Here is a 24,146-nt window from a genome sequence, read left to right as displayed (position 1 = left end):
GAATTAATGGCCCTATATAAGGAAGTAAAATATATACATAAATTACTTTTTTTTTTAATTTCTGTTTATTTAATTGACTTAAAGGAAATCTGTCAGCAGGTTGTTGCTACCTCATCTGAGAGCAGCATGTTGTTGGCAAAGAGACCCTCAATTTAATGATATATCACTTAGGTTACTGGGTGCAGCAACTGTGACACAGAGTTCTTAGGTTGAGCATGAAGCAGAGCTGAGAAAGCTAACCCGCCTAGTCTATTGACAGCGAGCTGCTTTATCACAACAGGGGCAGATTCGAATGAGTGCTCCCATGGCCAGCTAGTCACAGCAATGCTAATGTCTTAGTGATAAAACCTTCACTGTAAGTAAACAGCACACAGCCTGATAAGTGACACATTGTCGAGTACAGTGTTTTAACCCCTACCTCATGTCCTCAGAGAACATAGCAAAAACCTGCTGACAGATTCCCTTTAAGATTCAGATTAGTACTTTTCCATTCCTTAGGCACTCTAGCCCATATAACCGATTATACGCTATGCCTACTTTATATTTGCCATCTTTTACAACCTTGAGGGCCAGATGATCCAGTGCCAGAGCTGCAAGTCTCCAGGCTCACCACAGTTAAACTCCTAATCTGCCCAATTATGTAATATGAGAGCAGGGTATATACAGTTGTGCTCAAAAGTTTACATACCCTGGCAGAATTTTTGCTTTCTTGGCCTTTTTTCAGAGAATATGAATGATGATACCAAAACTTTTTCCTCCACTCATGGTTAGTGGTTGGGTGAAGCCATTTATTGTCAATTTACTGGGTTTTCTCTTTTTAAATCATAATGACAACCCAAAACATCCAAATGACCCTGACCCTGAAGTCTTTTGTGGTAGTTGTGGAAGAGGTTCTTTATTTTCTCTGATGGTAAAGCGCCCATTCTTCTTGGCAAAAAGCCTCCAGTTCCTGTAAATTCCTGGGCTGTCTAGCATGAACTGCGTGCTTGAGATCTCCCCAGAGTGGCTTCGTAACGTTTATGGTTGTGGCCAAAATGTTAAATTTTAGTCTCTTCACTCCAAATTACGTTATTCCAGAAGTTTTGAGGCTTGTACCTGTGCTATTTTAAGTATTGTAGGTGAGATACTTTGTGGCATTTGAGCAGTAATGGCTTTCTTCTGGCGACTCGACCATGCAGCCCATTTTTGTTCAAGTGCCTCCTTATTGTGTATCTTGAAACAGCTAGTTTTCAGAGAGTCCTGTATTTCAGCTGATGTTATTTGTGGGCTTTTCTTTGCATTTTGAACAATTTTCCTGGCAGTTGTGGACATTTTTGTTGGTCTACCTGACCGTGGTTTTGGTTTTACAGAGCCCCTGATTTTCCTTTTGTTAATCACAGTTTGCACACTGCTACCTGGCATTATCAATTCCTTGGATATCTTTTTGTATCCCTTTCCTGTTTTATACAGCTCAACTACCTTTTCCAGTAGATCCGCTGACAATTCTTTTGCTTTCCCCATGACTCACAATTCAGAAACGTCAGTGGCTGCATGAAAGATGCAAGAGTCTGTCTGGATCTCAGAAACTCACTCAGCTTTTATGCACACTCAGCGATTACAAGCAAACAGGTCACAGGTGAGGATGTTACCTTTAGTAGCCATTCGAACCTATTTGTGTCAACTTCTGTGCATGTTATCAGGCCAAAATCACCAGGGTATGTGAACTTTTGATCAGGGTCATTTGGATGTTTTGGGTTGTCATTATGACTTAAAAAGAGAAAACAGTAGTTTGACAATAAATGGCTTCATCCAACCACTAACCATGAGTGGAGAAAAAGTTTTGGTGTTATCATTCATATTCTCTGAAAAAAGGCCAAGAAAGCAAAAATTCTGTCGGGGTATGTAAACTTTTGGGCACAACTGTTTTAGGCAAATATATGCAATTTTTCTATTTCCATCTAGGAAAACTAAGTGACAACTCCTGTAGTAGATTATCAGATCTGTCAACTATCATGAATATTCAACAATAAAGCAATCCACCATTATTACCGGAATGTCTGTTAAAACGTAAGATCACTTTAATAACAGAAGACGAAGCCGACGCGAAACGCGCGTTGGGGCTGCGGCGGTTATCCCCTCTGCACCTGACTTATGGGTAAGAGCTACTTGAACCATGTTTCATATATATATACATGCCGACTAGGCAAAGGGCACCTTAGTGTGGGCCAGTTATATGGATTTCAGTGTTCTAAAGCTCTTGCACCCTGCAAAATCTTGCACTATAGCACTTTAGGTAATTATACTGTCAGGATGTCATTGGAGTTTTCACCGTTGTAATTATTCAGTGTTTTCCCTAGGTCTCCTTACTGACTCTACAAATTGTTATGATTAAATTGTCTTTGATTTTTCTATAAATAAAAACGATATTTTAGCTTGGTATGGGACGTATACTCCGTGTGTTTTTCTCTGGTTTTCATTATATATAAATAATGGGTAATAAATAAACTGGAAGAGTAAAAGCTGACAGAAAGATCAAGAAGAGGGACAAATACCATTTTCCACCTCCCGACAAAATGACTTACGCCAGTGTGTATTCTCAGCATGTTGCCTAGGCACAGCAAGAAGATCATGGACATTATTACATCATCCCTTATTAGCAAGTCCTACAGAGTCTCTCCCAAGGTCCTACCTTGGCTAATATTTCAAAAGCAAGAAAATAGAAAATGACCTCATATCCCTCCTCACCCCCATCCCTGAGGGAATGCTCTGCTTTTAACCTTCATCCGTATTGTGATATTTAACTTCTTCAATAGGATAAGACGCTATCAGTTCTAGAAATAAAATATCAAGGTTAACCTTTTGTATTGAGCAGTTGGTCTGAAAAGGAAAAAATTATAAAGTAGGGGGCAACAAATATTTCTCCAGCAAAGACATGATAATGAAAAACTAGTTGATTCCAAGCCGTTCTTCATAACAATAAGACACCATTGCTCCGATTTGTCCTCCATTGCCAAATTACGGTATATAAAATGGATCAAAACCTGGGATGCAAACATATTCACATATAGAAAAATATACGCAAAAAATATTTACCGTACATATGAATATATACAGGTGCTTCTCACACAATGAGAATATCATAAAAAAGTACATTTATTTCAGTTCTTCAATACAAAAAGTGAAACTCATATTATATAGAGGTATTACAAACAGAGTGATCTATTTCAAGTGTTTATTTCTGTTAATGTTGACGGTTATGGGTAACAGCCAATGAAATCCCATTAGTAAATGCACATATACATTTCTAATGTGTAACTCTACCTAATGGCCTTCGTTCTGCTGCCGCTTCTTCTTCCTTTGAGGTCAGTGTTCCCTTCAGAGGCTTGGGGAGTGCTGCTACATCTGAACCATACCTTTCGTGTCTTACCAGTAATGTGGGATGGACCAGCCCTGATGACAATGGTTCTGGGGCAGAGAAAGAAAGGAAAGGCATGGTTCAGACTTACCATAGCACTTTCCCATGCCTTTACAGCAAATGGAGTACCAAACACAGACACAGAAGAAGTGCCAGCAGAGCGGAGGTCATTTGATATGGTGGCTATACATTAGAAATGCATAGTAACATTTACTGTATGGGGTGACGGCTCTCTTTAAAGGGAACCTGTCAGTTTGTACATGCAGTCCAATCTGTGGACAGCATATTATGGAGATGGAGAAACTGAGCAGTTTGTGGGAAGAGTATAACCAATATTTTATTCATTGAAATCCCTGGTATTTACATATCAGTCCAGTGGGTCGTCCACCTCAGTGATTGACAGCTATCTCTGCATGCAGTCATAAAGAGTGTCAATCACTGGGTAGGACGACCCACTACCCTCATATGCTTACAAACACCAAGGATTTCAATGAATAGAATGCAAGTTTTACTGAATATTTTCCCATAAAAATGTATATAAATCTCATCTGCTCCTCCCATTGAATAATATCCTGTCTGCAGATCAGACACTATTTTTCAATATTACAGGCTTAAAGGGAATCTGTCAGCAGGTTTTTGCTACCTCATCTGAAAGCAGCATGATGTAATTAAAGAGAAGCTGAATCCAACCATACATCACTTAGATTACTGGGTGCAGCAGTTCTTACACAATCAGAGTTTTTAGGTTTAACTTGAAGCAGAACTGTGAAAGCTAAGCCCACCCACACCAGGCTCTGTACGTACATGGTCTATAGACAGTGAGCTGCTTATCACTGGAGGGGGCGTTGCCAGACTAATGTAGTGCAGCAATGTTAATGTCTTTGTGATAAATCCTTCACAGTTAGTAAACACCAGCCCACACTTTGACAAGTGACACATCCCTGAATTCTGTGTTTCAACATCTATCTCCTGCTGTCTTCAGATTGCATCACAAAATCTTACTGACAGATTCCCTTTAACCCCTTTACCCACAAGGGTGGTTTGCACGTTAATGTATGTATCAGCTTGAAGAGTATAACCCAATAGTATTAAAACATAACCTTTAATAACCTTATTAAAATGCAGACATACAATAAACAATAAGGTGCTCACGCCGATAACAGTGCAGATAAAAAACTGGTTGGATCTCACCAATTGTAGACCAGGGAAATCCACGTAGATAACAGCGGGTCCCAGGGAGGGTCCAGAGGAAATGGAGAAATGTATAAGGGAGTGGGGACCTGTTCACTGCTCCCCTGTCATGCCCCAGCATTTACTCCTGTCCTGACAAGGACAGGCCCTAGTGTGCCTTAAACTGGACACCCCCCACCAAATGTGTGATGATAAATGCCTCCCAACGCGTTTCTTCTCCAATCACGGAGATTCATCAGGGGAATTCAGCAGAAGAATGAGCTCCATTTTGCCCAAATGCACAGCATTGAGGATATCAGCAATGGCTGTATATCCTCTGGTAGTAGGAGAGATTATGTGTGACCGTCTGCCACAAACGGTGAGTGAACCAGAAGTGACACCCGCTGTCGGTTTATAAAGATAATGGGCCAGAAACCCCCCAGGAAGTGAAAATAAACCACCCCCCAACGTCAGTCCCCTATGACTCACTGTATCATGCTGCGCTCCAACATCATGGAACGCACGCCAGTCCTACACTGATATATAACTTCCGGCCGCCGCTTATTCCCAGCGTGCCGGGTGAGCCCTGCCGCGCTCCATATCCCTGGAGCGCGCGCCGGCACTGTATAACTACCTAACATCCGGCCATCACTTATGTTCGGCGTCCCAGATGACCGGAAGTGCCCGAATGCGCTCCAAAATCGTGGAGCGCATACATAGTATCCGGCCACCGCTTTCGCTCAGCGTACCGAATGGCCGGAAGTGTCCGCGCCATTTTGGAAATGCACCTTCCGGTGCGACAGTGTCTATATGCGTTCCACAGAGGAACGCCCAGCATGACGCCATACTGCGTGCGCCCAACTCAACCTGTGGCTGGCAGTGTTTCACTGTTACTATGTGCTCAAACCGAGACCCCATAGCCGGATAGCCCCAAGAGTATACATACCGCTATCCATCTAATCAGGCGGTGCTGATAATGAAAAACATTAACAGGCAGTGGTATGCATCGCAAAAAATATTGCAGCGATACAGTGCCTCTGATACAGTAGTAGAGGCACAATGATACAGTAGTAGGGATGATCTAATGCACAAACCTGTTAACCTTGAAAGGGGAAGCAATATACAGGCACAACGATACAGGAGTACATATGATCAACGTTACCCCAAACAGATTCCCCCACGGGCAAAGGACATTTATTGGGCAGAATTTACCATGTAACATTGCGAAAATATTGCAGCGATACAGTGCCTCTGATACAGTAGTAGAGACACAATGATACAGTAGTAGGGATGATATAATGCACAAACCTGTTAACCTTGACAATCAAAAAAAGGGAAGCAATATACAGGCACAACGATACAGGAGTACATATGATACCCCAAACATAGATTCCCCCACGGGCAAAGGACATTTCTTGGGCAGAATTTACCATGTAACATACACGATAAAATGCCTATAATTATATTAATCGTCCATGCCGTTCATATGCCCTACATTACTGGAAGTGTCCAGGTAAAATGTATGTGAAACTAGTGAGTACACATCTCATCAAGAATAGGGATAGAAATAGGGAATATCAGTGTAAAAATGGGGGGAAATTAACAAGAAGGAGGGGAGGGGGAGGGGGGGGGGTTTGGCCGGGTTACGTTAATTCAACACATACCCAGATAGATGACAGCTATAAAACTATTCGTATATCCAAAGGTAAATATGTGGATCCCTCATGAATTGGAAAGTATCCTGATGTGAATAACAATATTTATAGCCCATCAGTACCAGTCTTGTTAAAAAGAGGGAAACCAGGGAGCAAGGATAATGATCTTGCCCCATAAATTTGCATATGTTTTGTTTACTATGACCATTTCAAAGGGCTGGTACAGACACTAACATGCGACCGCAAGAGTAGTGGTAGATAGACACTAGAATACAGGATATATGATGGGCAGACCACAGGAGAGAGGCAATATAATGAATCGAGAACAAATGCGACAAAAAAGATGGCCCATAATGTAAATGTCGGACCTACAAGAAACAGCCAAAATTGAGCTGTTCGTTGAGTCCATGCGGGTGACAGGTGTCCAACAAGAAAATCCATCTTGCCTCTCTTTGTAACAAGATTTTATCAAAGTCACCTCCCCTGGGTGGAGGAGACACCTTGTCAATCCCCATGAAGCCAATGACCTTTACATCACCACCATGCTGGGTATTCACATGCCTGGCAATGGGGGTATCCCTCTGGTTGCGGATGTCCCCCAGATGTTCTCCTATCCGTCTGCGAAGTTCACGTGTAGTTTTGCCAATATAGGAGATGTCGCAGGTGCAGACAGCCCGGTACACTACCCCTTTAGACTTGCAATTAATGAATTCCTTGATGGAATATGTTTTCTGAGTACGAATGTTATGGAATTCTTTAGCCACCTGTATAGATTCACATGCAATACATCTGCCACATTTGTAGCAGCCCCTGGGTCTATTGGGCAGCCATGTGGAGTGAACCGGGGTAGTAAGATGACTGTGTACCAGTCGGTCCCCTAGAGTTTTGCACTTTCTGTAGGTAACCTGGGGTACCGTACCAACCGCCTCCCTCAGGTCCTCATCCATTGCTAGAATACCCCAGTACTTCTCAAGAATGGCCCTAACCAGAGGGGCCCCATTGTCAAATGCACAGATCATTCTAATGGTCTTGGAGTTGTCATTCTCCCTCCTCCGTGGTACCAAGAGATCATTTCTGACCCTCGTCCTAGCATGCTGATATGCCTCCCTCAGCACCCGATCAGGGTAACCTCTCTCCAAAAATCTGGATCTCAGATCTCTTGCTTTGATCCTGAAATCAGCCTCATCAGAGCAGTTCCTCCTCAAACGGAGGTATTGGCCCTTAGGGATGCCTTTTTTGAGGGAATATGGATGATGGCTGTCCCATCTCAACACAGAATTAGTGGAGGTAGGCTTTCTGAAGATTGTGGTATCAAGACCATCCCGGCTGTTTTTAGAAATCAGGATATCAAGGAATGGTAGACTTTTTTCTCCCAACTCAGAGGTAAATCTCAGACCCAGATTGTTTTGGTTAAGTGATGACAAGAATTTGTAGAAAGTATCCTCAGTACCCTTCCACAAAACAAACACGTCGTCTATATAACGGACCCACAGGTCAATATAGACGGTAAGGTGTTCATTGGCCTCAGTAAATACGGTGGTGTCCTCCCACCAGCCCAGGAACAAGTTGGCATAACTGGGTGCACATGGGCTACCCATAGCAGTGCCCCTGAGCTGGTGGAGGACCTTCCCGTCAAATAAGAAATAGTTGTTGTGAAGGACATAATCAAGAAGGGTCAACACAAACTGATTATGAGGGACAAACTGTTGTCCCCTCGTACTCAAAAAGTACTGTACCCCCTGTATCCCACAATCATGTGGGATAGATGAGTACAGCGACTCCACGTCAATGCTTATCAGCAACGACCCGGGTTCAATAGAAATACCTTCAAGTCTGCGCAACAAATCCATGGTATCCCTGATATACGATGGGAGGGATATCACAAATGGTCTGAGAATCTGATCAATGTAGATACCCGCATTCTGACAGATACTACCTATCCCCGACACAATCGGTCTCCCCTTTAAGGGGGCTGTGCCTTTGTGAACTTTTGGGAGGGTGTAGAATGTAGCCGTGGTCGGGTGCTGAGGGAGGAGGAAATGATATTCCTCTTGACTTATTAAGTTATCAGCTAATGCTTTTTGTAGAATATTTTCAAGATCCCTCAAACATCGTGCTGTTGGATTCCGCAAAACCCGAGCATAAGTGGTATGATCGTTCAATAGGATCAGACACATATCCTTATATTGTTCCACATCCATCACTACCACGTTGCCCCCCTTGTCGGAGGGCTTAAAGATAACAGTATTATCTGTTTCCAAATTACGGAGTGCTGTGATCTGTGCTTTGGTAAGGTTGTGCCGTGATTTATTACCGTAAGCTGTTTGATATCCCTGGTGGCCAAATTAAGGAAAACGTCAATGGCTGACACGTCAGCCCCCACCGGTGCCATCCTTCTACTTGGATTCTTTAATTGTGTAAATGGGCCCAACCCCCTCAAAGTTTGAGGTATAGACTCAAGACCCGCTAGTAGTTGGACATCTTGTATCATGTCAGGAGGGATCCCCAAGTCAGCTGCGGTTTTTTTGTCCTTCTGCTTAAAAAGTTTGTGCCACCTTAATCTCCTGACAAAGAGATGTAAATCTTTTATCATGTCAAAGAGAGCAAAGTCAGTAGTTGGTATAAAGGATAGTCCTTTGGACAAAACTGACATTTCTATATCACTGAGGTTTCTACCAGACAAATTTATGACCTGTGGGGCTAGTCCCTGCTGTACGTGTTGTGACTCCTCAATTGGTAGGGACGGTCTAAAAAACCGGGCCTTGGTGTAGCGGAGTGGTATCTACCTCCTCTCTGATAACCCGTTTCTCCCTCGCTGTCGTCCCCTGGATGGTCCGGCCCTGCCCTCAATATCAGACAGGTCCGTCTCCGTAGAAGAAAGGTCCGTCTCTCTATCACCCCTCTCCTGTCGTTCTGCCACCACCTGGTATATTTTATTGTCCTTAAAGTCTTGTAGGTCTCTAAGATACTGTTTATGTTTCCTTTCCTTGAGATTATATTGGAATTTTTCAATCGTATTCTGTAACTGACTCTCCTTAGTGACAAAATCACTTTCTGTGCTAAATTTTTTTGTAATCTCAATTTGATCTTTAAGTTTGAGATTCAATCTTTCCAGATTGGCCTTTTCCTCACTCACCAATAACTGCATAAGTCTAAGGGAACTGGAGGTAGCCTCTTTTTCCCACAGACTCATAAGTTGCGGTGTTCTACAGCGTGCAGCTGGTAATAGTGAGATCCGGAGCCCCCTGGGTACAATATTATTTGCCAAATAGTTCTCAAGACTTTGCAACTCCCACCATGAAACTATCTGTTCTTTATAGGTTCTGGTGAGGTCTTTAAAGACCGTATTATACGTAGGTGTATACTTCTTCTGAGCAAAGGTTTTTTCAGAGAAGATATCCTTGGCTTCTGTCAGCCATAAGTCAGTGTCTGGCCCTGCCGCCAAAAAACCAGCCATAACAAAACTAATAGTATAGATAACAGCTGCAGCTTGGAATACCAAACTGTTGCACAACTCTTAGGGAGAAAAGTATGTATCAGCTTGAAGAGTATAACCCAATAGTATTAAAACATAACCTTTAATAACCTTATTAAAATGCAGACATACAATAAACAATAAGGTGCTCACGCCGATAACAGTGCAGATAAAAAACTGGTTGGATCTCACCAATTGTAGACCAGGGAAACCCACGTAGATAACAGCGGGTCCCAGGGAGGGTCCAGAGGAAATGGAGAAATGTATAAGGGAGTGGGGACCTGTTCACTGCTCCCCTGTCATGCCCCAGCATTTACTCCTGTCCTGACAAGGACAGGCCCTAGTGTGCCTTAAACTGGACACCCCCCACCAAATGTGTGATGATAAATGCCTCCCAACGCGTTTCTTCTCCAATCACGGAGATTCATCAGGGGAATTCAACAGAAGAATGAGCTCCATTTTGCCCAAATGCACAGCATTGAGGATATCAGCAATGGCTGTATATCCTCTGGTAGTAGGAGAGATTATGTGTGACCGTCTGCCACAAACGGTGAGTGAACCAGAAGTGACACCCGCTGTCGGTTTATAAAGATAATGGGCCAGAAACCCCCCAGGAAGTGAAAATAAACCACCCCCCAACGTCAGTCCCCTATGACTCACTGTATCATGCTGCGCTCCAACATCTTCAGAAAGCCTACCTCCACTAATTCTGTGTTGAGATGGGACAGCCATCATCCATATTCCCTCAAAAAAGGCATCCCTAAGGGCCAATACCTCCGTTTGAGGAGGAACTGCTCTGATGAGGCTGATTTCAGGATCAAAGCAAGAGATCTGAGATCCAGATTTTTGGAGAGAGGTTACCCTGATCGGGTGCTGAGGGAGGCATATCAGCATGCTAGGACGAGGGTCAGAAATGATCTCTTGGTACCACGGAGCAGGGAGAATGACAACTCCAAGACCATTAGAATGATCTGTGCATTTGACAATGGGGCCCCTCTGGTTAGGGCCATTCTTGAGAAGTACTGGGGTATTCTAGCAATGGATGAGGACCTGAGGGAGGCGGTTGGTACGGTACCCCAGGTTACCTACAGAAAGTGCAAAACTCTAGGGGACCGACTGGTACACAGTCATCTTACTACCCCGGTTCACTCCACATGGCTGCCCAATAGACCCAGGGGCTGCTACAAATGTGGCAGATGTATTGCATGTGAATCTATACAGGTGGCTAAAGAATTCCATAACATTCGTACTCAGAAAACATATTCCATCAAGGAATTCATTAATTGCAAGTCTAAAGGGGTAGTGTACCGGGCTGTCTGCACCTGCGACATCTCCTATATTGGCAAAACTACACGTGAACTTCGCAGACGGATAGGAGAACATCTGGGGGACATCCGCAACCAGAGGGATACCCCCATTGCCAGGCATGTGAATACCCAGCATGGTGGTGATGTAAAGGTCATTGGCTTCATGGGGATTGACAAGGTGTCTCCTCCACCCAGGGGAGGTGACTTTGATAAAATCTTGTTACAAAGAGAGGCAAGATGGATTTTCTTGTTGGACACCTGTCACCCGCATGGACTCAACGAACAGCTCAATTTTGGCTGTTTCTTGTAGGTCCGACATTTACATTATGGGCCATCTTTTTTGTCGCATTTGTTCTCGATTCATTATATTGCCTCTCTCCTGTGGTCTGCCCATCATATATCCTGTATTCTAGTGTCTATCTACCACTACTCTTGCGGTCGCATGTTAGTGTCTGTACCAGCCCTTTGAAATGGTCATAGTAAACAAAACATATGCAAATTTATGGGGCAAGATCATTATCCTTGCTCCCTGGTTTCCCTCTTTTTAACAAGACTGGTACTGATGGGCTATAAATATTGTTATTCACATCAGGATACTTTCCAATTCATGAGGGATCCACATATTTACCTTTGGATATACGAATAGTTTTATAGCTGTCATCTATCTGGGTATGTGTTGAATTAACGTAACCCGGCCAAACCCCCCCCCTCCCCCTCCCCTCCTTCTTGTTAATTTCCCCCCATTTTTACACTGATATTCCCTATTTCTATCCCTATTCTTGATGAGATGTGTACTCACTAGTTTCACATACATTTTACCTGGACACTTCCAGTAATGTAGGGCATATGAACGGCATGGACGATTAATATAATTATAGGCATTTTATCGTGTATGTTACGTGGTAAATTCTGCCCAAGAAATGTCCTTTGCCCGTGGGGGAATCTATGTTTGGGGTATCATATGTACTCCTGTATCGTTGTGCCTGTATATTGCTTCCCTTTTTTTGATTGTCAAGGTTAACAGGTTTGTGCATTATATCATCCCTACTACTGTATCATTGTGTCTCTACTACTGTATCAGAGGCACTGTATCGCTGCAATATTTTCGCAATGTTACATGGTAAATTCTGCCCAATAAATGTCCTTTGCCCGTGGGGGAATCTGTTTGGGGTAACGTTGATCATATGTACTCCTGTATCGTTGTGCCTGTATATTGCTTCCCCTTTCAAGGTTAACAGGTTTGTGCATTAGATCATCCCTACTACTGTATCATTGTGCCTCTACTACTGTATCAGAGGCACTGTATCGCTGCAATATTTTTTGCGATGCATACCACTGCCTGTTAATGTTTTTCATTATCAGCACCGCCTGATTAGATGGATAGCGGTATGTATACTCTTGGGGCTATCCGGCTATGGGGTCTCGGTTTGAGCACATAGTAACAGTGAAACACTGCCAGCCACAGGTTGAGTTGGGCGCACGCAGTATGGCGTCATGCTGGGCGTTCCTCTGTGGAACGCATATAGACACTGTCGCACCGGAAGGTGCATTTCCAAAATGGCGCGGACACTTCCGGCCATTCGGTACGCTGAGCGAAAGCGGTGGCCGGATACTATGTATGCGCTCCACGATTTTGGAGCGCATTCGGGCACTTCCGGTCATCTGGGACGCCGAACATAAGTGATGGCCGGATGTTAGGTAGTTATACAGTGCCGGCGCGCGCTCCAGGGATATGGAGCGCGGCAGGGCTCACCCGGCACGCTGGGAATAAGCGGCGGCCGGAAGTTATATATCAGTGTGGGACTGGCGTGCGTTCCATGATGTTGGAGCGCAGCATGATACAGTGAGTCATAGGGGACTGACGTTGGGGGGTGGTTTATTTTCACTTCCTGGGGGGTTTCTGGCCCATTATCTTTATAAACCGACAGCGGGTGTCACTTCTGGTTCACTCACCGTTTGTGGCAGACGGTCACACATAATCTCTCCTACTACCAGAGGATATACAGCCATTGCTGATATCCTCAATGCTGTGCATTTGGGCAAAATGGAGCTCATTCTTCTGCTGAATTCCCCTGATGAATCTCCGTGATTGGAGAAGAAACGCGTTGGGAGGCATTTATCATCACACATTTGGTGGGGGGTGTCCAGTTTAAGGCACACTAGGGCCTGTCCTTGTCAGGACAGGAGTAAATGCTGGGGCATGACAGGGGAGCAGTGAACAGGTCCCCACTCCCTTATACATTTCTCCATTTCCTCTGGACCCTCCCTGGGACCCGCTGTTATCTACGTGGATTTCCCTGGTCTACAATTGGTGAGATCCAACCAGTTTTTTATCTGCACTGTTATCGGCGTGAGCACCTTATTGTTTATTGTATGTCTGCATTTTAATAAGGTTATTAAAGGTTATGTTTTAATACTATTGGGTTATACTCTTCAAGCTGATACATACTTTTCTCCCTAAGAGTTGTGCAACAGTTTGGTATTCCAAGCTGCAGCTGTTATCTTTGCACGTTAATGACCGGGCCAATTTTTGCAATTCTGACCACTGTCCCTTTATGAGGTTATAACTCTGGAACGCTTCAAAGGATCTTTGTGATTCTGACACGGTTTTCTCGTGACATATTGTACTTCATGTTAGTGGTAACATTTATTTGATATAACTTGCGTTTATGTGTGAAAAAAAGGAAATTTGACAAAAATTTTGAAAATTTCGCAATTTTCCAACTTTGAATTTTTATGCCCTTAAATCACATACCGTATATACTCGAGTATAAGCCGACCCGAGTATAAGCCGACCCCCCTAATTTTGCCACAAAAAACTGGGAAAACTTATTGACTCGAGTATAAGCCTAGGGTGGAAAATGCAGCAGCTACCGGTAAATGTCAAAAGTAATAATAGATACCAATAAAAGTAAAATTAATTGAGACATCAGTAGGTTAAGTGTCTTTGAATATCTATATTGAATCAGGAGCCCCATATAATGCTCCATACTGTTCAATATGGCCCCATAAGATGTTCCATATTAAAATATGCCCCATATAATCCTGCATAAAGGTTAATAAAGGCCCCATAAGATGCTCCATAGACACATTTGCCCAATATAATGCTGCACAAATGCTGATTATGGCCCCATAAGATGCTCAATAAAGATATTTGCCCCTTATAGTGCTGCACAAACGTTATGGCCCTATAAGATGCTCCATACAGACACTTGCCCCATATGCCGTAGTGCCCTACAAACGTTAATTATGGCCCCATACAGACACTTGCCCCATATAGTGCTGCACAAACATTATGCCCCTATATAGTGCTGCAGAAACGTTATGGCCTCATATAGTGCTGCAGAAACGTTATGGCCCCATATAGTGCTGCAGAAACGTTATGGCCCCATATAGTGCTGCAGAAACGTTATGGCCCCATATAGTGCTGCAGGAATGTTATGGCCCCATAGATGCTCCATACAGACACTTGCCCCATTTGCTGCGATAAAAAATAAATAAATCACATACTCACCTCTCCATCGCTCAGGCCCCCGGCACTTTCAACAGTCACCTCTCCTCGTTCCGGGCGCCGATCTGTCTCCAGCACTGACGTTCAGCAGAGGGCGCGCACTGACCACGTCACTGCGCCCTCTGACCTCAGCGTCACTGCTGGAGACAGATCGGCGCCCGGAATGAGGAGCAGGTGACTATCGCGCAGCGCTGCGCTCCCCTCCCCGTATACTCACCTGGTCCTGCCGCTGTGTAGATCCTGCTTCCCCCGACGCTGCAGCGCTTCATCCTGTACTCAGCGGTCACATGGTCCCGCTGATTACAGTAATGAATAGGCGGCTCCACCCCTATGGGAGGTGGAGCCAAATATTCATTTACTGTAATGAGCGGGACCATGTGACCGCTCAGTGCAGGAAGACGCTGAAGCTGCTACTGCCGGCGCTGGGGAAGCAGGGACCGCGCCTGGACTAGGTGAGTATTTTTAGACAGCCCCCGCTCCCCCTCCCCTGCCGACCCCCGGTATGACTCGAGTATAAGCCGAGAGGGGCAATTTCAGCCCAAAAAAGTGGGCTGAAAATCTCGGCTTATACTCGAGTATATACGGTAGATATGTCACACAAAATACTTAATAAGTAACATGTCCCACATCAGCACAATTTTGGAACCACATATTTTTTTTGTTAGGGAACTATAAGGGTTAAAAGTTGACCAGCAATTTAAAATTTTTACAATGCCATTTTTTTTTTTAGGGACCACATCACATTTGAAGTCACTTTGAGGAATCTATATGATAGAAAATACCAAAAAGTTACACCATTCTAAAATCTGCACCCCTCAAGGTGCTCAAAACCACATTCATGAAGTTTATTAACCCTTCAAGTGCTTCACAGGAATTTTTGGAATGTTTAAAAAAAAAATGAACATTTAACTTTTTTTCACAAAAAATTCACTCACTTCAGATCCAATTTGTTTTATTTTACCAAGGGTAACAAGAGAAACTGGACCCCAAAAGTCATTGTCCAATTTGTCCGGAGTACGCTGATACCCCATATATGCAGGTAAACCACTGTTTGGGCCCATGGCATTACTCGAAAGGGAAGGAGCGCAGTTTGACTTTTAAATGCAAAATTGGCTGGAATTGAGATCAGACGCCATGTAGCCTTTGGAGAGCCCCTGATGTGCCTAAAAATTGGAAACCCCCCACAAGTGACACCATTTTGGAAAGTAGATCTCCCAAGTGCTTCACAGAAGTTTTTAATTTAGAGCCATAAAAATAAAAAATCAGATTTTTTCACAAAAGTGATCTTTTCGCCCCCATTTTTTTATTTTCCCAAGGGTAACAGGAGAAATTGGACCCCAAAAGTTGTTCAATTAGTCCTGAGTATGCTGATACCCCATATGTGGGGGTAAACCACTGTTTGGGCGCATGGCAGAGCTCGGAAGGGAAGGAGCGGCGTTTGACTTTTCAATGCAAAATTGGCTGGAATTGAGATCAGACACCATGTCATGTTTGAAGAGCCCCTGATGTGCCTAAACAGTGGAAACCCCCCAATTCTAACTCCAACTCTAACCCCAACATGTCTCTAACCCTAATCCCAACCCTAACCATAACCCTAACCACAAACCTAACCCTAACACACCCCTAATCCCAACCCTAACCCTAATCCCAATCGTAACCCTAACTCAAACTTTAGCCCCAACCCTAACCCTAACTTTAGCCCCAACCCTAACCCCAATCCTATCCCTAACCCTAGTGGGAAAATGGAAATAAATACTTTTTTTTATTTTATTATTTTTCCCTAACTATGGCGGTGATAAAGGGGGGTTTGATTTACTATGTATAGCGGGTTTTTATGTTTGGCTGATGTCACACACTAAAAGACGCTTTTTATTGCAAAAAATAGTTTTTGCATCACCACATTTTGAGAGCTATAATTTTTCCATATTTTGGCCCACAGAGTCATGTGAGTCATTTTTGCGGGATGAGTTGATGGTTTTATTGGTACCATTTTCCGGCACATGACATTTTTTGATCGCTTTTTATTCCGATTTTTGGGAGGCAGAATGAACAAAAACCAGCGATTCATGATGAATTTCTTTTCTTTTTTTTTTGGGGGGGGGGGGGGTGTTTACATCATTCCATGTGTGGTAAAATTGATACAGCAGTTTTATTCTTTGGTGTACGATGACAGCAATACCTCATTTATATAATTTTTTTTATGTTTTGGCGCTTTTATACAATAAAATCTATTTCATCTAAAAAATAATTATTTTTGCATCCCTTTATTCTAAGAGCTATAGTTACTTTCATTTTTCTGGTGATGGAGCTATATGGCGGCTTGTTTTTTAGCAGGACAAGATGACGTTTTCAGCGGTACCATGTTTATTTATATCCGTCTTTTTGATCGTGTGTTATTCAACTTGTTGTTCAGCGGTATGATGATAAATCATTGGTTTTTTGGCTTGTTTTTTTTTTTTTTTAATGGTGTCCACTAAAAGCGCTAACTAGTGGGACAGTTTTATAGGTCAGGTCGTTACGGACGCGGCGATACCAAATACGTGTACTTTTATTGTTTAGATTTTTTTTTAATTCAAATATTCATTTAATGATAGAATAAATATTGATTTTTTTTATTATTATTTTTTTAAACATTTTTACAATTATTTATAAAAACATTTTTTATTTCATTCTTACTTTTACACTGTGTCCCACTATGGGACACTCATTTTGTGCAGGTTGAACGCTTCTATAGCATGCAGCTCTGCATGCTATAGAAGCTGTCAGCGCTGCAGCTTCTGTGCACTAACCTTAGAAACTTCCTGACATGCACTGCACATGACAGGAAGTCTCTCAGCTCTGGAGACCTCGAGGTCGTCAGGATCTCCGATCTCCCAGGGATCTCCCCACGCTGTGGGGTCTCCGATCCAAAGGCAGAGGGGCTGTCAGAGCTGACAGCCCCTCTGCCTGCTCCCGAAACGCTGCGATCATGTTTGATCGCAGTGTTCCGGGGATTAAAGTACTGGAAGTGGTCCGTGACCGCTCCTGGCACTAAGTTCCGGGTGTCAGCTGTGACAATCAGCTGACACCCGGCCCCGATCGGCCGCACACCACCCGTGTGCGCGGCCGATCGGCTATGACGTACTATCAAGTCCATGGTCAGACGGGCCCAGCCCACATGGACGGGATAGTACGTCAGATGTCAGTATTCAGAAAATCTATGGCCAACAGAAATCTGATGAAAATGGCAGATGCAAGAGTGATCAGAACGTTACCTAGCACTTGCACGGTCTGTAAGTGGAAGAAAATGATAATAAATGTAGAGCATGACATGTTTTACGTTTATCAGTTGTGATGAGCAACAGTAAATCTATCAAAGTTTTGTATTTTATTTTCAATGTCTCTTTTTTACCATCTGTGAAATTTCCTCCCTTACAACGCAACCCTACGAAATAGGCATTTAAACTATTGTGTAATCTGCTGTATGATCCCTTCTTGATCTGCTGTCATTCGTGCCACCACCTCTTTGACAAAGGCTGCAACTTACAATTCTTTATGCTTATTCCTCATATTGACAAGGCCCTTACTGCTCATCTCTTACATTTTTTTTACTTCTCTTTTAGAAATGTACTACTCTTACCAAATATGATGGAATACACGTACGGGGAGAAGATACATTGTGAACATTTCTGCTAAATTAGCAGAAGAGGGCAATTTCGTAGTTTCAGATGAAGACCCCACGAAATGTAAGGGATGCCGTATAGTTTTTTTTGTTGCAGCGCAAAACATGGGCAAAGGGAACAAAGGAATTGAGCCACTGATTTCTATATTGCAGATCACTTAGTGAGGAGGCATTTCAGAACTGCAGCTCACTCAAGGATAAAAGCACCAAACCCTCGCTCCTCTGTATGGCAACTGCTCACAGCCATTATATAAATTACTAAATCATCTAACATAATGCCCCACATCTCACAGGGTTAATGTCATAGCTTGTGACACAAGGTAAAGCTCTAAAGTCGGCTAAAGAGGATTTACTTTCCAGGAAAAAAAACCCCACAACAAATGGCTCTAAAATGAGCAGAGAGGGTGGATATCTTGGTTGGCGTGCAAGGATAGATTATGCTGTGCTGCTCATATGCCATATGAGTTAATCAGTCACGTTGGCAACTAATACTTTAAGCACCATCAAAATTATCATCAATTATAGTGGGGGCTTTACTCAAGAAGAAGGTGTTAACAGAACTTATTTATTTTACTCGTTTATGTACCTCCAGCGCTTTACAGACATCATCTTCATCACTGCCCCCATTGGGGCTCATAAACTACATTCCCTATCAGTATGTCTTTGGAATGTGGGAGGACACTGGAGAACCCGGAGGAAACCCACACAAACACGGGGGGAACATACAAACTCCTTGCAGATGTTGGCCTTGGTGGGATTAGAACCCAGGACCCCAGCATGGTGAGGCTGCAGTGCTAACATAACAGCAATAGTAAATTACATGCTGTGCTAGATTATGGAAGAGATGATCTTTTGGCTGCTCTTTGGGCTTTATTTGCTATAAGACAGAACCAAAAATTAATATAAAATGAGCAAATACCCTGTAGTAAGTAAATAGTAATAGTTCATATAAACAACATAATGCACTTAGTTAACACTATTATGATCAAAAAAGCGTAAAAGCCATCCCACCGCGACAAGGTGCACCCAATCAGGCCAGACCCTAACACTTGTAGTTCACCTATGTGTCAGTAAACCTCAAAATTATTGAGGGCAGAGCAGGACCTAGACCTGACTGTTCACACAAAATGCTATATGGACAAAATGTCCATCGCAAAAGGGGAAGCCACGCTCCTGTATGTACAAAGTACAAAAACCTAACGCAAAATCAAAAAAATGAGCTGTAACATGCAGTATGTTGGTATAAGTGCAATGTGTAGGTGCACATTCACATAGCACTTAAACCAACATATGTTCCGGCTCATTTACTTGGTCTTGCTTTACTTGCTATAAGAAGGCTTTTTGTACAAAAAGCAAGACCATGTAACATACCTTCTCTAATGCAGAGAGCTGGTGCTGTAAGCCATCAGTCTTCTTATTAGATTCTTCCATTAAAGCTTTATATTTGTCCGCCTGGGTCTGCATTATGTTGGCGGTTCTCTGTAGTCTCACGCGCTCCTCTTCCAGGTCCTTTACACGAGATGTAAGGTTGTGGTTCTCATCATCCTGAAAGTTAGACAATAGGTTAAAACTCACCAGACATTTCATGGAATAATAGGCGTATGGGGGGCAAAGTGACTGAAAGTATTCAGTAGCTCCTAAGTGAAAAGGTCAGAGAGAAGCTTTTACCTTCTTATTGCATTCATGGGTTATATTGTCCAGCTCTTCCTGCATTACTCGGAGCTTTGCCTTCAGAAATCTGATCTGAGCCTCTGCAAAATAAGTAGAAAACATGTAATACAGAAGGCAGCAATCACAAACCAGAGCAGCATGTCCTACTACAGGCTAGGGAAGAAGTACCTAGTACATTGATACTTCAGTACAGATAGATGGTAGAAAAAAGTAGGAATGAAGGCCAAAGTCACAGCTTGGAGGTCACTCACGACACAAACTGGTGCAGCATTGACGGGACAAGTACACACTAAGTATTTGTATTTTGGCAGACAAACAAGATCGCATTGAGAAAATGTGGTCACCTCAAATTTGTTACATTTTGTCAAAATTTATGGAGGTGGAGATAGTAGAAATAGTCCTCAAAGGGGGATATCTGCTACTGGAAATCCCATATTGGCAGCATTTGGCATTTCATGCTCTGGCCGGATGTTGATACTAGGAGACCGACAGGGGAAGAAACACTGCAAATGGAGAAGCAGATACAGTCTGGGAGGAGAATATCATTTTTTTTTTTTTATTTCCCTGAACCTATTAATAAGAGGCTGCTCAGTAGGAGACAACACTTTTAAGAAGCATAATTCTACCTTCCTATTTCCTTATAAATTTACCGTGTATTATGGATTTTCTTTCTCGTGCTTAATCTTTGGTGACATGTCTATTTTCTATTATGTTATGTGTATACTTGCTTGTACTTATTTTTCCCATGTAACATCTTTGAACCTATTAATATCCCATATTGCAACTCTTAACATTCTGACTATGGATGTACATAATGTAAGCTCCATTTCTTGCCTCTGCCTTGTATTGTCAGGATATCTTCTTCTAGACCAAACAAATTTGCAGGACTCTGGTGCGCTAAGTGTGAACCGCCACCTAGCTGCTGGCATCTTCAGGTCCTCTTATGATTAGCCAGTTTGGCGCGACAGTGTGTGCATCACACCACAACAATGACGCCAAGCTAAGCTGGCTAATGAAAAGAGGAGTCAAAGATGCCTGGAGGTAGGAAGCTGCTCGTACGGCACCCAATCCAGCAGCCACGGAGTACTGACCGGGCCACTGGACTAGGATCCTGCGAATCTATTTGCTAATTTCTACTTACAATATACAAAGGTGAATCAGAGATAAAGGAACTCCCTGATGTGTGTGACTTATGTATCCTGTATCTTTGTGTAGACTTTAGTCATGAGCACTATGCACTTTATTTAGCATTAACCTATATGTCCTACCACATTGATTTGACACTGCAGAAGTGTGGACGAAACGTGCGTCGGGGTGGAGGGACACGGCACAAGCCCCACACATTGTAAGTATATCTGGGATGTTTTCAGTCCACATTGTTATACTAATTATTGAGGAGTTCTTTGTGGTGCTGCGGCATATGAGGACCATTGGAACCTTGGTATTTAAGCATTAGGAACTAGGGATATCGTCAGGCCATGCTTTTAGACACAATTCGGGTGCGTAAAGTTCCTCCTTTCTACTGCTTTGTTGCACTGATTTGCCTCAAAAATCATTTATTATAGACTGTTCCCAGTAATTATTTCTGACATATTGCAACTGATGTGTTTAAAGCGAACCTGTCACCCCCAAAATCGAAGATGAGCTAAGCCCACCGGCATCAGGGGCTAATCTACAGCATTCTGTAATGCTGTAGATAAGCCCCCGATGTATCCTGAAAAATGAGAAAAAGAGGTTAGATTATACTCACCCAGGGCGGTCCGATCCAGGGCCTCCTTTCTTCATAGGATGATGTCCTCTTCTTGTCTTCACGCTGCGGCTCCGGCGCAGGCGTACTTTGCCTGCCCTGTTGAGGGCAGAGCAAAGTACTGAAGTGCGCAGGTGCCGGGAAAGGTCAGAGAGACCCGGCGCCTGCGCACTGCAGTACTTTGCTCTGCCCTCAACAGGGCAGACAAAGTACGCCTGCGCCGGAGCCGCAGCATGGAGACAAGAAGAGGACGTCATCGTAAGAAGATAGGAGGCCCCGGACCGCGACGCCCATCGGACTGGACCGCCCCCCCAGGTGAGTATAATCTAACCTCTTTTTTCAGGGCTTATCTACAGCATTCCAGAATGCTGTAGATAAGCCACTGATGGCAGTGGGCTTAGCTCATCTTTGATTTTGGGGGTGACAGGTTCCCTTTAAAGGGGCTTGCAGCCCTATGTGTCTCTCACATCTGAAGTCACTTTTTTTGTTTTTTGTTATTGTTTATTTGTTTCATTAGTCAATTTTAAATACGAATTGAATAAAATACAATTTTTATGATAATTCTGAATTTGTGCATTTCTGTTCACTCACTTGTGGATGCTGTAGTGTAAGGGACGGAATATGACAGTATACTTAGCACATTATTATTGGTGGATCATTTATTGATAAATGTCATTGATTTGACCATGTCTCAAATAGGTTCTAATGTTTTTTTCAGGATGTGATATACCCTGCATTGCCATTTTCAGGATAAAATTATACTACACATTTCATCCAATGTGTGTTCTTTCCATCTTTCTTTTGGTCTGCTTTCTTCTCCAATTACTTTTTTAGTATTATGTAAGTAAAAATTATTTATTTGGTTTGTAACATTGTGTTGGAGGACTTTGTTTTTCCTGCACACTTTTTGCAATACACAATACTGTAAGAAGTTGTAGGCAGGTGTGGAAAATAAAGGATGTGTCCGTTTTCCACATTTTTTTTTTATGAACACAAAACTACCAATAAAAACACATTTTAAAATGTATTCTCCTTTCCTTAACAGCTATTAGTAATTATTTATAGTTCACATATTGTGCCCCCAGCAAGTTCATGAAAAACCTTTTGGTGGTGAGGGTAGCAACATTTCATTTTTTAATCCAATTTCAACCTCCTACCTGAATAGCAAATATTGTTGGGTCTCCTATGACCCAGAAGCTCCTGCTCTCTCCCTACACCCAATGAGGGTCTGAAAGAGGAAGCGCTGTCAATTATCTATTAATGTATACACAGCACTTCAGTACTGGGTATACTGCGATCAAGAAGGCAGAGACAGTAATAAAACGACTCTGCCTTCTCGATGTGAAGTCTGGCTGTGTCTGACAACTGACTCTCCACTTCAGCAACTGTGCGCTCTCGTGCCGCTGCTATCTGCTATAATATGAAGTGACGTTTTAGAACCTCACTACAAAGTATAATGTGGCCCGCCTGAACATTTGTAAATCTAATGACGGTCCTGAAGTTGTTAAAGACATTGGCTTTGTGTTTGGTGTTGTTGTCTTGCTGCAGAATATATTTTGAGCCTCACTGGTGATATTTCATGATGAATAAGAATCCCCACATTTGCAGAATCTCCATCATGCTACACTATTCTCTGCAGAAACTCATTGTACCGCTCTCCAGCCCCTTTGGTGAAAAAGCTGCCAAATATTTCAAATTTTGACTCCAGAACACCTGCTTCTATTTTTCTGCACCCCAGTTTCTAGATTTTTGTGCACAGCGTAGTTGCTTGGCTTGTTTTCCATGCTGAAGGATTGACTTTTTTTTTTTTTTGGATTGACTTTTTAGCCGTAATTATTCTGGCCAGACTTTTCTTAACAATAGATGGGTGTAGCTGGGTACCACCAGTGGCTACCAGTTCTGAGATGATATACAGGCCCCCTTATTCCCCTAGGCCCTAGGGTCTCTGATTTTGTATGGTATTTATTTTTTGTACTAATAAGGCCACTTTTACACTAGCGTTTTGAGGAGCTGCGGACTTCCTCCGTAAAGCCCCGCCCTCAGCCGCTAGCTCCGCCTACTTCTGCATGCGGCCTGCGTACCTATCTTTAAAATTAGGCACGCAGGTCATGCGGCTGTATGCAGATGCTTCCGCATGCGTCGTTTTGACGATGGGGAGAAAAAAAAAATTGCTACCAGCTGCGTCCTACGATGGTCGCCGCATCATCAACACGACGCATGCGGAAGCATCCACATACAGCCGCACGACCTGCATACCTAAAGTTAAAGATAGGTACGCAGGCCGCATGCAGAAGTAGGCGGAGCTAGCGGCCGAGGGCGGGGCTTCACTGAGGAAGTCCGCAGCTCCTCAAAACGCTAGTGTGAAAGTGGCCTTATTAGTACAAAAAATAAATACCATACAAAATCAGAGACCCTAGGCGGATCTAGCGGCAGAGGTGCGGCCGAGGGCGGGGCTTCACGGAGAAAGTCCGCAGCCGTCCGCAGCTCCTCAAAACGCTAATGTGAAACTAGCCTAAAACATTGTTTGATATCAAGGTTATTTTTATTAATCCTGA

At 43.2% G+C, this 24,146-nt stretch overlaps 1 protein-coding gene across 2 annotated transcripts in view; it reads right to left on the bottom strand.

Moving 5' to 3' along the window:
- TEX9 (testis expressed 9) overlaps window positions 1–24,146 on the bottom strand; it is a 73,318-nt gene that overhangs the window by 25,718 nt on the left and 23,454 nt on the right. The window contains exons 1-3 of one of the 2 annotated variants that reach the window (XM_077263801.1): window positions 20,189–20,285; window positions 19,842–19,924; window positions 19,545–19,718 (exon numbers count right to left, since the gene is read on the bottom strand). In XM_077263801.1, coding sequence (XP_077119916.1) covers window positions 19,545–19,718; window positions 19,842–19,886 — 219 coding nt within the window. In that variant the 5' untranslated portion in view covers window positions 19,887–19,924; window positions 20,189–20,285. Of the gene's footprint in view, window positions 1–19,544; window positions 19,719–19,841; window positions 19,925–20,188; window positions 20,286–24,146 lie in introns of those variants that run through there. The other variant, XM_077263800.1, reaches the window with a different exon arrangement.

This window comes from Ranitomeya variabilis, chromosome 5 (assembly GCF_051348905.1).
Source record: "Ranitomeya variabilis isolate aRanVar5 chromosome 5, aRanVar5.hap1, whole genome shotgun sequence".
Classification (NCBI taxonomy): domain Eukaryota; kingdom Metazoa; phylum Chordata; class Amphibia; order Anura; family Dendrobatidae; genus Ranitomeya; species Ranitomeya variabilis.
Note: the sequence above shows the minus strand (reverse complement) of the source record. Positions and strands in the feature narration are given on the sequence as shown.